Below are 13555 nucleotides of genomic sequence, written 5' to 3' on the forward strand. Positions count from 1 at the left end.
CAAACGCCACAAACCCAGAAGTAAGTGTTCTGGTTTGCGAACATTTATCGGAAGACAAACGTCCGACGCAGCTTCCGCGGCTTCTCCTTCAGTGCAGGGAGCTCCTGCGGCCAATCAGAAGCCGCGCCTTGGTTTCCGAACCGTTTCTGGAGTCGAACGGACTCCTGGAACGGATTAAGTTTGAGAACCAAGGTACCACTGTATATATCTTAGAATGTTCCTGTCCGCTCCTCACCAACCTACCAAAAGGCCTAGATACTGAATGTTGTAAATATTTCTAGGCTGGTTTTCTTCCTTAAGACCTTCAAAATGGCACCTGAATTCTCTCTAAGGGCAGGGTGCCTCTGGATTTGAAATATCAGAGGAAACTGAAAGCATTCCTGGCCTAGTTAGGACACGTGTGTAAGAACCAGGACCTCAAAATCCTGTGGAAAGGTACGTGTCTCTTGCACGTTGCAATCTAAGGGCACACAACCTAGCGACATATTAACTGGTTAAAAAAATCCCACACCACTAGTTTTGTCTTCAGCTTCTACCTCATGGTAGGGCATTTAAAAATAAAAATAATAATAATCTCGTTTCTCCTTTCTCTCAGGTCTACCTACTGGATACCTTTGGCTTGAAGACTCTAGACGCTCGAGGCGACATTGTTTTTTATAAAATGCCAGGCGTCACCCACACAAACTGGCATTCCAACCTCACAGTTTATGACACTTGCATTGCCAAATGGTTGACGTAGCTGGCAGGGACTTGAAGAAGAAGCTGGCAGAGGAGGAGAGTGTCCTAAACCGAGATGCGCTGTGGTACCTCACCTTGGCATTTCTTCCCACCAAGAAGAAACCCCGCTTTTGTTACCAATAGCTTTTTGTTTTGTTTTTATTTTTAGGATGGTTGATATTTTCTTTCAGAGTGGAAGAAACTTTTGTCCTGCAGGACCTTTTGGTGAAGGCTAGCAGCAGTTTGGGGGTATTCCAGGGGGCTGCAAGGGAGGAGGCAGGAAATCACCGTGCCATTTTTTTATTTTTGGCAGCTCTGAGCTATGAAAGCTGCAGGAAAAACCACAAAAGGACAATTCAACAGAATCAAATACTTGAGAAGAATTGGGGGTGGGGGGTGGGATTTAGGTGCCGAATGTAGCAAAGAGACTGAAAACAGAAACTGCATTTACATTTCATAAATAGTGTTCCTATTTCGTATTTCCCGGTTCCAAACCTCTTGCAGAAATCTATGCCTTGTGAATGCTGGCCATATTTCTCTTTGAAATTCTAACACTGAAAAGGTTGAATTTAGAAAATGCCTTTTGAGTTGGACTTTTTAAAAAATACATCACATTCTTTCTGGCAAAAATCTTAATACTGTTTCTAATGGAGACTAAACTTCCAGAAAGGTGACAGAAACTAATTGTGAGAAAGTTTTGATACGCTAACATCATTTTGCAGAGATAAGTTGTGATTTCTGCTCAAATTTCAGCTTTGAGATTTCCACAGAGAAGATGGGTCAGTTTGTAGTGTTTTACCAAAACTCCAGTTCCCTGGCATTTTCAAATTTTAACCATGTAGGTGTTCAGGGTTGCATTTTTTTTCCAGTAATTTGCTTCAGTCTCTTTGTTTGCACCACAATATTGGAAGGAGCTTCGGAGCTTAGTCCTCCAATCATAGATCAAAACAAATATTTTAAATCATTGACTAAATGGAAAGGCAATATGTATTTATTATAAATGTGTATATTCCCCCTCCTCCTTTAGAAGCACATTCTCAGAAACTCAGGTTAGCAACAAAAATCAATGTAGACAGAAACTTCGTCGTTTGCTCTGTTGTCTATATTTTTTTAAAAAAATGATATGTGCTTAAAAAACCACCCAGTGACAGCTGTTAAGAGGCAGGTGATTTGGGGGGAGCATCTGCTAAGGTACCCTGATCTCTTGGAGGGGAAACTTCAGAACTTCACCACTTACAGAAAGAGAAAGGGACCTGGGGCCCTTTCCGATGTTTCGGGACTACAACTTCCATCATCCCTGACTGCCAGCCATGCTGCTTGGGCTGATGGGAGTTGGAGTCCCACAAGATGTGAAGGGACACAGATTCCCCACCCGTCTGCTACAGTATTAACTCTTACTATCACCAAGGTACAATAGGACATAGGCAATAGGACTCAGGTTTAATGCTAACTGTGGATCCAGGCTGTGTTTATGTGAATCACATTCATTTCCTCAAATAATTACAGGCGCTGTCGTTTACCCCTCACAGAGTTACGATTCCCAGCAGCCCTTAACAAACTGCAGAAAAGAATGTGCCTGAAAGTGTATACACAGCTGGAGTTTGAAAAAAAGGAAATGAAAAAGGAAATGAAGACAAGACAGGGTTCACTTTCAGCTGCGCTTGGTGAGGCTTGAGGGGGAGAATTACTCTGGGAAATGTTTTACATGCTATGCGGAATGAGAGACTGGAACGCTGGACTGCTCCACTTCTAGTAGCGTGGAGAGAAGTTGTGTTTTTGGATGTTGCTCCACATAAAAGAAACACACAAATCCTTTATGTAGTAGAAAGAAGATTCCACCTAAACATTAGGAAGAACTTCCTAACAGTAAGAGCTGTTCGGCAGTGGAATTTGCTGCCAAGGAGTGTGGTTGAGTCTCCTTCTTTGAATATAAGTGAATGGATGGATTTCCTTCACCCAGGGGGCAGAGAGTAAAGCATTGCATTTTGGGACATGATTGCATTTTGGGGCACGATTGCTGAGGTAAAGCCTTGGCACTAGGTTGCAAACATTTGGCACTGCCTTCCCACGCAGCTGCCCAGTTTTAGCAAAGGTCTGAAGATCCTTCTAGTGGGAAGTGCCAAGGACTGGAGGTTCTAATAATAGAATAAGGACCTTTTAAAAAAAATGTGTTTTTTTTTTTTTGCAAAGCATGTTTTGTACTTTTCCACATTGTCTCCATGGGAAGCAAGTCATTTGGGTTTGTTTCAGATTGTACTTTGTTTTAGGACTCCACCTTGAGGAATGTTCATAATAATAATTATTATTATTTTGAGGCTCAAATAGTTAGAAACATGGATAGACATTTGTGTGTGAAATTAACAGAATTTGGGAGTGGGGGCTGTTTTGAGAAGTTCATAATTTACTAGCCACCAGTGTGGATTTTAGCCAGGATTGTTACAATACTTTATAGTTCCGCAGAAGCTTAAGATTTTATTTATATTTTTTGCATTCTCACACGCAATGTCTTGAAGTTTTTTGGGGTGTTTTTTTTTGCCATGTAGATAATATAGGATAAGGGATAAGGGAATGTTTTTAGCATGAATATTTATTTTTATCATATGGAAAGTTGAAGCAGTACACATTTTGGATCTGGCTTGAATTAGTGGAGGTAAGTGTCCCCCAAATTTCTGGTGGCCAAGGCATGCTTTTAGTTGTTGTTGTTAAAATTGAAAGTGCAGGTGATGTTGTTACACCTGAAAACCTTTCCTTTGGAATGTATATGAGTCAGAACAGAGAATCTCGCCCCTTGAATTTCTGCATGAGCTGTCGTCATCTTGCCTTACCTCCTGATATAAAAGTAAGACTTCTAGAACAGCGGCCATTGCTGCAACCTACATTTAAAGCACACAGCTTCCCGCAAAGAATTCTGGGAACTGTGGTTTGTTAAGGGTGCTGGGAAATGTAGCTTGGTGGGTGTAAACTACGGTTCCCAATATTCTTTGCAGGGAAGTAACGTTTTTTCAAATTTAGGATGTGGTGCTCCTGCCTCGTGTCCTTTTAGAAGGGTTGCTTTGTTCAATGATTGTCCAATCATGCCCAATGCAGAGACAGGGCGGAATTATTTATCGTATCTGCTTGCCTCTCAGATCTGGATCTGGAGGAAAGGGGTGCTAGACCAGTGGATCATTCAAGGAATTTGGCGGGGGTTCACACAGGCTTGCTCTTAGGGTGGCAAGTTGTGGACTACCCTGAGTTGTCTGTGGCAATGAGTTCCCTACACAACTACCCATCCCACTTCCAGAAGGATTGTGAGGGTGGGGTGATCTGATTGCGTGGCGAGGGGATCTGGCGGCTGCTTCAGCATGAATCTGGTACTTGCTTGTGTCCTCAGCATGGCATGAGTTACATCTGAGCAGCTGCCGAAACCCTTTTCAAATTGGGGTTGCTGCAATTTGGGGGCTGCTTTGAATACACACACCAGAGGGTATGTACTTTTCTAACCCCAATCCAGACACTACAGTCCTATTTTTCTCAATCTTTTCTGCATTAGAATCATAGAGTTGGAAGGGGCCACGAGGGCCATCTAGTCCAACCCCCTGCGATGCAGGATTCTTTAGTCCAATGTGGGACGCGAACCCACGACCCTGAGATTAAGAGTCTCGTGCTCTACCGAATGAGCTATCTCAGCCTAATAACATGGTGGGCATGACTCAACAAATAAGCGCCATCAGCAAAAGCCTTGTGCATGGGCTTCAGCTTTTGTGATAGGGCTCCCCCTCTATTCACCCTCAAAATTGGCTTGGGGTGGCGGCGGAGCATAGCTGCCAAGTACCCCGTTTCCCCCGGGAAACCCCCGTATTTTCTTACCGTTTCCCGCAGGTGTCCCGAATGGCAAAATACCCCGTATTCCCCCAGATTACGGCGCTCCTGCCAGCGGCCATGTTCTTCTGGTGCCGCGCCGGCACCGGAAGTCGCTTCTACACACTTCCGAACATGCGTAGAAGTGACTTCCAATGCCGCTGTGCCCATTTCCAAAATGTCCGCAGTGCCAGAAGTCACTTCTACGCATGTCCGGAAGTGTGTAGAAGCAACTTCTGGTGTCGTGACGCTGCTGATCCTGGATTTTTCAATCCGGAACTTGGCACCCATGTGGCGGAGAGATGTCGATAAAACAGCACACAAGGGGAGGAGAAGCAGCGATTGCTCCATCTGGCCAAAATGCTTGCTGTGACAGATCGAACTTAGTGCAACATTGAGCTGGCATCTGTTTTGTCTCGGGACATTGAATTCCTCCCCTTAAGTTCCTTGAGAGGATGGGCAGAGGAGACCATTTGCTATGTGTTAATGCAGAACAGGGGATCCTGGCATTGCAAGTGAGAAGAGTGCATGAAAATGATACAAAAGTGAGTTTTCCCTGCAATGTAAAGCTAGTGTTTCTCATTTTCCCATGTTCTAAAAGCACATATTTGTGAATGGCACATGATCTATGAGACTTAGAGGAACTATTACAGCCCATGTGGTTTCTTTCTTTCTTTCTTTCTAAATCTTATTTGCATCCCTGGAAAGATTTAATATAATCTGCATTTCTCACGCTACTTTATGTGACGTTCCCACCCACCCTCTTCTGTTTAGGTCCATTGTAGCTTGTGTCTGCAAACTTACGTACATTTTAGAGTGAAGACAAAAGGCAACTTTTATTTCCTTTTTTAGAGCGGTGGGGTTGCTCCCTAAGTACACTTTGCTACATTTACCGGTAGTTGAGACATTGTCTTTCCCCTGCAGGGCCAGACTCAGGAGGTGTGGGGGATACAACTGTTGCAGGTTTGAACTGGAAACTCGCATGTGGGAAGCGACTTGCTGGTTTCCCATCCTGTCACCAAGGTCACAACATACATCTCTCACCATTTTAACAACTTTACGCTTTCCCAAAGAATTCCGGGGACTGTAGTTTGTCAAGGGTGCTGGGAACTGTAGCTCTGTGAGGGGTAAACTGTAGTTCCCAGGATTCTTTGGGGGGGGGAGCCATGACGGTTAAAGGTGATTTTAAAAAAAAGTTCTTTAGGTGTACAGTGTGACAGGGATGTAAGAAATCGTTTTTTCATCAACTACTCTCTGCAGAAAGAAAACATTAGGCGATAAAGGAACCCAAAAAATCTGTGAACATTCATTCACGTAGCATTTCTGAAGAATGAAAAAGCAGTTCAAAGTGAGAGCTGCTATTCAATTGGTTGGCATGCCCAACCCTCATTTTAGCTGTGCTATGGGCCTTATCGCACAACTGCCCTCTGTTTTTTTATGTCCTGCCTTTACCTTTTTACATGTTCCATTGAACTTTTATGAGTGTAAATTCCTCGGCCTGGAGTTCCCTTACTGCCCGCTAGGACTGTTTACATATTTATGGTTTAAAAGAACCTTATTTATTGCCGGTAAGTTCTAAGCATGTCTTATCTGATTGGGGGAGCGGGCAGAGTTTGTCTCCTCCAAAAAAAACCCAACCCTGTGAGAAATTCTTCCTCTGCCTTAGGGTCAGGCACAGTTTTGTCAATGGGCCTTCTTATGTGGCCAAAGGGGGCCGGTTGCCTTCGCTGGCATCTAAAGTCTCTCTGTATTTATATAAATAAAAGCAATTTGTTCCCAAGAAGAAAATGTATGTTTCTGTGTGTCGCTTGAGGAGTCTTCTGAGGAGTTGCTTGAAAAGGGGGTGGGGGTGGGAACAGAAGCAGCTGTCTTTTTACCAAGTTGGATCGCTGCATCTAGATTAGTGTTTCCGCAGCTCTCCAGGGGTTCAGAAAGAAGCCCCCCTTCCCAAGCCCTCCCTGGAAATGCTGGGAATTGAATGTTCGTGCAAAGCCATGCAAGCTGCTTGGGCTTAAGCCAGGCACCCCCAAACTTCGGCCCTCCAGATGTTTTAGACTACAATTCCCACCTTCCCCAACCACTGGTCCTGTTAGCTAGGGATCATGGGAGTTGTAGGCCAAAACATCTGGAGGGCCGCAGTTTGGGGATGCCTGGCTTAAGCTATGGCCCACCTGTGGCCCTCCAGCGGACGCAGACTACAACTCCCATCATCCTTCACTATAGGCGGAGCAGCTGTTGCCAACCTGTTGCTCTCCAAATGCTTCCTACTCTCTTAGAGGAGTCCAAGTTGTCTGCTGCCCTGGGGCACCGTGTGCCATCACCTGCATCTGCGGATTTTGTGCAGCAGATGTTGCTGAACTACGATTCCCATCATCCCTGGTTCTTGACCCTTCCGGCTGGGGCTGATGGGACGGAGTCCACCAGCACTCAAAGTGTCCCTCCCCCCCTCCACTGCCTGCACATGGAATGGGGTGGGGGGGAGGGCTTTTATACCATCTCCACCCGCCTCCCCAGGCAGAAGGGTGTTTGGGCCTAGCTCTGCTTCCCGATCAATACCTGTGCTTTAAAGGAATTGGGAGTAGACAGCGCACAGAATCATAGAGTTGGAAGAGAGAATCACCTGGAATATTCAGCTGCCCCGTACAGGGATTGAATTTACAACCTTGACATGATCAGCACCACGCTCTAAGCCAGGCATCCCCAAACTGCGGCCCTCCAGATGTTTTGGCCTACAACTCCCATGATCCCTAGCTAACAGGACCAGTGGTCAGGGATGATGGGAATTGTAGTCCAAAACATCTGGAGGGCCGAAGTTTGGGGGTGCCTGCTCTAAGCCATGGGTAGGCAAACTAAGGCCTGGGGGCCAGATCCAACCCAATCCCCTTCTAAATCCAGCCCGTGGACAGTCTGGGAATCAGCGTGTTTTTACATGAGTAGAATGTGTCCTTTTATTTAAAATGCATCTCTGGGTTATTTGTGGGGCATAGGAGTTTGTTCATTTCCCCCAAAAAAATCTAGTCCGGCCCCCCAAAAGGTCTGAGGGACAGTGGTCCAGCCCCCTGCTGAAAAAGTTTACTGTCCCCTGCTCTAACTGAGCTATCCAGGCTGGTGGGTGTCAGTAACTGCCCGGGGCCACTAGATGGTGGTCTAGGATCACCAACTGTATTCACGTCTGTACCTGTGATTGAAGAGGGTTCTTAATTCTAAGACCCTTAGGTACAATGTCCAGGTTATTGCATTTAGTCAGAAAGAAGATGTCAGTTTGTACCTGTATTCACGTCTGTTCCACATTTTAAACTTCATTCTGGATTCCCACCTCTCCTAAAATCCCAAAAGGAAAAGAAGTCGAGTGGTTAAAAGCAACCCTTAGCTTAGGCTGGGAGTGTGGTTTCCCCTGCTTTCCTCAACCTGGTGCCCTCCAGCTATTCTGGACAGCAACTCCCAATACAGCCGATGGGAGTTGTAGTCCTAAGCATCCAGAGAACAGCAGGTTGGCAAAAAGCTGGGCCAGTGAGCTTCATGGCTGAGTGGAGATTTGAACCTGGGTCTCCCTGACCATAGCCCAGGGGAGGGGACTACAATTCCCATCAGCCCCAGCAAGCCTAACCCAATAGCTAGGGATGATGGGAGTTGTAGTTCAGCAACATCCAGAGCACCGATTGGGGTACCCGCACCTGCTCTAACCACTCCATCATGCTGCCTCTTATACAATTCACCCAGCTACAGTGCTGCTGCATTAATTGATGAAAAAAAAGAATTTAAATTGAGAGCAGGAAGGCAGTTCCCAAGCCACCGGCTCCAGTGCATGGATGTATTTTTTAACTGGGGAGGAAAGCAAAATGCTATCACAGATACTGTACTTTATTGATGAATCATCATTCTGTACTTTTATAACTACAATGAAAAGGAAAGTACTGTAATTAAACGAGGCTTTCCGAGATGGTTCCGCCCTCCCGCTTCACCTGAACAATGAGTTTGAGCTAACCCGTGACTAACTTTCCCCAGTCCCTCCTGTCCCAGAGAACCCAGGCGTCCTAGCTCCCTGCCCTGCGGGAGTGGATTAGTTTTAAAAGCCAGTGGCCATTTTTTGCTTGTCACATTCCATAGTAGCAACCCATGCGTAAAAAAGCAGGAAAGTCCAGCATGAATAGAATTTACACTGATCTCTAAATAGGCATGAGGGAAGTGACGGTGGGGGGTGGGGTGGAATCCAGGACTCCCGAGTTCTCTGGAGGCCAAGAGGGAAACTGGACATCTCTTCCAACATTTATTGCGCGCTGCCGCCCGGCTCCCTTTGCTTTACGAATGAATGGCGCTTTCGCAGGGGAGGTTTGGGCGTGAGAGAATTCAGCACCGACGGCTTACGTGGCTGGAGCTAATGTCAACACGAGTGAAGGGTGCGACGTGGCACAAAGTCCTGGCCCCACGCCCTGCTGGCCGATCCTGCCGCCAGGTTAAGTCACTAGTCCTCTGGGAGGATACCAAACGGCGTCGCGGCACCGCCGCCCCCTAGCGACCGGGTATGGAAATGCGGAGCGTGCGTCTCAAGCAGCACACTTTCCCCGCTCCGTGGAGAGTGTTGTAAAATTTAAGCTGGTTCCTATGAACCCAGAGAAATGGATCTTGACCCAGGGAGAGCTCAAGGATCCAGGCAAGCAGACGAATTTAAGCGTCTCCTGCCCACCAAATAACAGAGACCAAACCAGGACGTACGAAGCAAGGCACTTTTATTTTAACTGTTGCAACAGGGTCCTTCCTCTCACACAGGAGAACAAGGAAGGAACCCCAAACAAAGATGTCTTGCCCTTAAAAAGAAATTTGAAATTGGTTTCAGCCCACCCCCCAGAAGCATCATCCATATGTCACAGAAGGGGTGTAGCCCAAGACCCCCCTCCCTAGATTCATCATAGGTACATCATGAAAGGGGAGGTCTGGTGGCAGTAATCTGAGCAGTCTGGACCCTGCCCCCTGCCCCCCAAAACCTAATCAACAAAATTGAGAGATATTTACATTTCCCTGTTTCCCAGCCAAGTTAATCACACCCTTTTGTCTGGCAGTCAGGTATCAGGATGCCAGGGATTATCACTTTAATTCCTGAGACAATGAGAAGGTTCCCCCCACCCCACTTCTTCCTTGCAGAGGAACACCTGGTCAGAGAGAGAGTCAAAATGGTGTCAGAAAGGCCTGTCTTCCTGTGCTGCTTCAGACATGTGCCTGTACATTCATGTACATGTTTTATGAACAATTATTATATATATATAGATATGACCTCAAAATTCTTATAACAATTCCCCATTTGGGGCTATAATTTTTCTTAAAAATTGTTGCCCCACAAAAGAATAACCAGATGTGTTGTTTTAGTACTTTGGGAGAAGCATTTCTCAAAAATGGTCTATGTATTACACTTAACAGGATGGTCCACCAATATTGACTGGAAAGTGCAGTTTGCTTGTTTACCCTTTTGTGTGTTCTCAGGTGTCAAAAGCTAGCTCTCCTCTGGTTGCACACCTCCAACGTGGCACAACAGCAACAATCCCTGGTGAATCCCCTTAGGGCTTTCATATTGACCATGTCGCCTGGCACTCACCATAGCTGCCACAGGTTTGGACATGTCATGAGAGAGATGCCTTTGCCTTGGGCTTTCTATGGGCCTTTATTATAGGCTCTGGCCTTGCACTGTAGGGAGTTGCCCAGTTGCTCTTAAAGGAAGAAAGCTACTTGCACCTTGGATACACTTGCCCAATTAGAACTGAAGCCAAATTAAAATTTATACAGCCCCATAAAACATGTCCAAATTAGTCAAATTTAACTCTAAAAGGGATCATTCCTGTTAAATCAAGACATAAATACCTTCATTTATCTGGTGTTTCATGGATCTTGGAGCTTATTCTTGGTAAAATGAGTAAAAACAAATTTAAAAAATGTGTAGAGAAGGTTGGCACACTGCAGAGTGCCAGGTGGGACAAGAAAATGTGGTCATAAGTTGATCTAATCTAAATACTGAACTATGCAATATCCTGATCCTTTAAAAGGCATACAATGCATGGCAATAATACAAAAAAAAAAACATTGGGACACTATACATTTTTTTTTTTAAAAAAAAACCCAACAATTAAACACAAAATTGGTTCACCTCCCCCTCCTTGTGGAAATAACATACTGTCAGACATAGTTCAATGTTTCTGTCGAATATCACGCAACATAAGACCTAATAATTATATATCAGTTGTATGTCTTGAGGCCATCATGATCTTGAGACAATTCCGGCTGCTTTTAAATCCTAGGGCACAGAGTCTTGAGGTCAAGGAGAGAGAATGTCCTTGCAATTCACTTTCCCCCTTTGTCCCAAAGTCATTTGACACATTTCAGTATTCCTATATAACACATAATGCACAAAACCTTCAAATTATTAATTATACGCCATTTGTATATCTTGAGGCAATCAGGTGAACTTGAGATAATTCTTGCTGCTTTTGCATGTATCTCCAACAAGGGGGTTTTCTTGTCTGCCTTCGAGTCACTGGGAGGAAGTTAACAGTACTTCTATAACAGCACTTCTAAACCTTGCTGAAACGTTATAGCTTTCTAGGTCCTCCTTCTTAGGTTGTGATCAAAGAGATAAAATGTCAATTTGGTTTCCTGTAAAACATCCTTTTGAAAATAGGCCTGCAGGGGGTTGGGGCCTGAAGATATAATTAGTTAAAAAATAATAGTGATAAATAGTCAAGAAAGGGGAGAATATTCTAGAAATTTCTTCTTGGGGAGCTGCAAATAATATAAGATCATAGTTATTTAATTACTGCTGTTATTGTCTACTCAGTCAGTTTAATTTACTTCACCTAGTTTGGCTGTGGAGGAAACAAAGGACAAAAATTTTGTTAATTAGGACACAATCGATAAGTTATTAACATTTTCCTTATGTGGTTCTGAATTCTCTTTGAGGTTCATGTATCTTGTTTGAAAGGGATTATTATTATTATTATTTACAGGAAAGAATGACTTAGATGCTACATTTGTATGTACAGAAAGAAAAAGTAGAAATACCAAAAAAAAAAAGATACAAAAATAAAACAAAATAAAATTTAGATTACCACTCACACAACAATTTTTACCTGGTTATTGTTAGAATAATTTCATAGACATAATGGAAAAACTGATATAATAAATGGAAGCAGATTATTTATAAGCTAAAGAGAAGCGCCAAAGAGAAATGAAATTACTGTTTGTATCTCCTCACTCCTCACTTTTTTTTTTTTTTTTTTTTGCTGTGGAAGAAAAGAATTGGCAAAACACTCAATCATTGCTACATTAGAAAAGGGAGGGTTATATTAACATAGGGTAATGCTTCGGGCAGAGCTGGGCTGAATTTCAACCCATCACCACATCAGACACATTGCCTTTCACATAGCTCTAAAATGGGGGTTAGAAGGGACCCTGAGGTCATTTAGTCTAACCCTCTAAGATACAGGATTCACAAGATTTGAATGAAAATACCAACTTTATATAGAACCCTTTAGCAGATGAGTTTTTTTCCTTAAGAGGTGATATCAGGAGCCCAACACAATTGAAGTTAAAACTAGACTCAGATAGACAATTCCTGGCTAAGGAAGCTCTACTTTTGACAAACAATTCACCTTTATAGGAATAGCTGTTCAATTTTCCTTTAGTCAATATTCCTCTAGTCACTTGGAGGAAGACTCCCTTTTAGAGCCTCTCTCAATAACAAACATTTGCACACCTCATGAAGTGAACATTTTCAAGTTTCAAAATATTTTCAAAGCATTGAGCAAGCATTTTCAAACTTACTACTCTTATTTTCCTTCATCCTGCCCCCTCTTTTTACTTTTGGAGAGGAAAAAATGGCCTTCTACAGCCTCTTTAAAACAAACCTTTACACACTACCTCCACTCTTTTAAATATTTGCCATTGTTTTTGGGTTGATCAAGCCCTTACATAAGATTATTTAAGCAAGCTTGCCTTATTATTATATTATTTTAAACTATGCATGCTTTAAAAAAGGCAGTCTGTGGGTGTCATGGCCAAATTTTACACAAACCCCTAATTTCCTAAACCTGGATTATATCTCTCATTTACTTTAAGGGGAACAATGAACTATAGCAGACACAAGGATCAGACGCACATACACTTCACAGACAACACAGACAACATGTAACATGCAAACATATATAATTTTATACCATAACATACTTTGTAGGATTCCTCACAAAACTTTTCTCATTCAGAGTTCACCAGGGTTAATTTTAAAGCGGAGATTCACTGTATGTTAAAGGAACCTCCTGGTAGCCATTTCCCCTCATCTGGGTGGTCCATAGTAAAGCGGACCCAGTGTTTTTTTCTTACAAAGTTTTTGCAATTGGTTCCCTTCAAGCTTGTCCGCCCCGGGGATTTCGTGCCAATTTAAGAGAACGAATTGGAGTGGACTTTCATCCTCAAAGTCCTTACCGGAGCCAAGCCTCAGTTGTGCTTTGCCTCGGTTGGGAGTCTGGGAAAGGAATTCCTTAGAGTGGGTTGCACCCATTTTACTTAAGCCTTTTTATACTGCAGTTCGGGTCCCCGACCCTGTTCCTGGACACTCTTAACTTCCCGAGTCTATGACTCACCCCCACGTCCTAGTGGTGTTCCTGCCTGCCGTTCGCGTGCACTAACTACTAGGCGGCCTGGTGCAGCTAAAACCCTATTGGAACCCTCCCACTGGTCATCAATTGCCTGAGGGTTCCACAGCAACTTCCCTGCCTCTTACACACTAGACTCATATCCTACTGAACGCTTGCCTACGCAATGTCAGGTCGGAACTGAGGAATACAGAGATACAGAGTAGTAGGAAAGGAACGGGCGCACTTGCAATCTCTGGTCATGGGTCATACCTAACAAAGGTCGCCATGGCAGGGGGGCGTCTTCACCCGAAGATTAAGAGCAGAGGAATAGGAAACAGAGCTGGGATAGCCAGATTCCCAGATTGGTAGAAAAGCGACAGTTT

General features: G+C 44.0%; 1 protein-coding gene across 3 annotated transcripts in view; it reads left to right on the plus strand.

Annotated features, from left to right (window-relative positions):
* PPT2 (palmitoyl-protein thioesterase 2) overlaps nucleotides 1–6269 on the plus strand; it is a 48299-nt gene extending 42030 nt beyond the window's left edge. For all 3 annotated transcript variants that reach the window (XM_035107124.2, XM_035107126.2, XM_035107125.2), the window contains exon 9: nucleotides 596–6269. In XM_035107124.2, coding sequence (XP_034963015.1) covers nucleotides 596–739 — 144 coding nt within the window. In that variant the 3' untranslated portion in view covers nucleotides 740–6269. The remainder of the gene's footprint in view (nucleotides 1–595) is intronic.
* The last annotated feature ends 7286 nt before the right edge of the window (nucleotides 6270–13555 follow it).

The sequence above is a fragment of the Zootoca vivipara genome, chromosome 2 (assembly GCF_963506605.1).
Source record: "Zootoca vivipara chromosome 2, rZooViv1.1, whole genome shotgun sequence".
In the NCBI taxonomy this organism is placed as follows: Eukaryota; Metazoa; Chordata; class Lepidosauria; order Squamata; family Lacertidae; genus Zootoca; species Zootoca vivipara.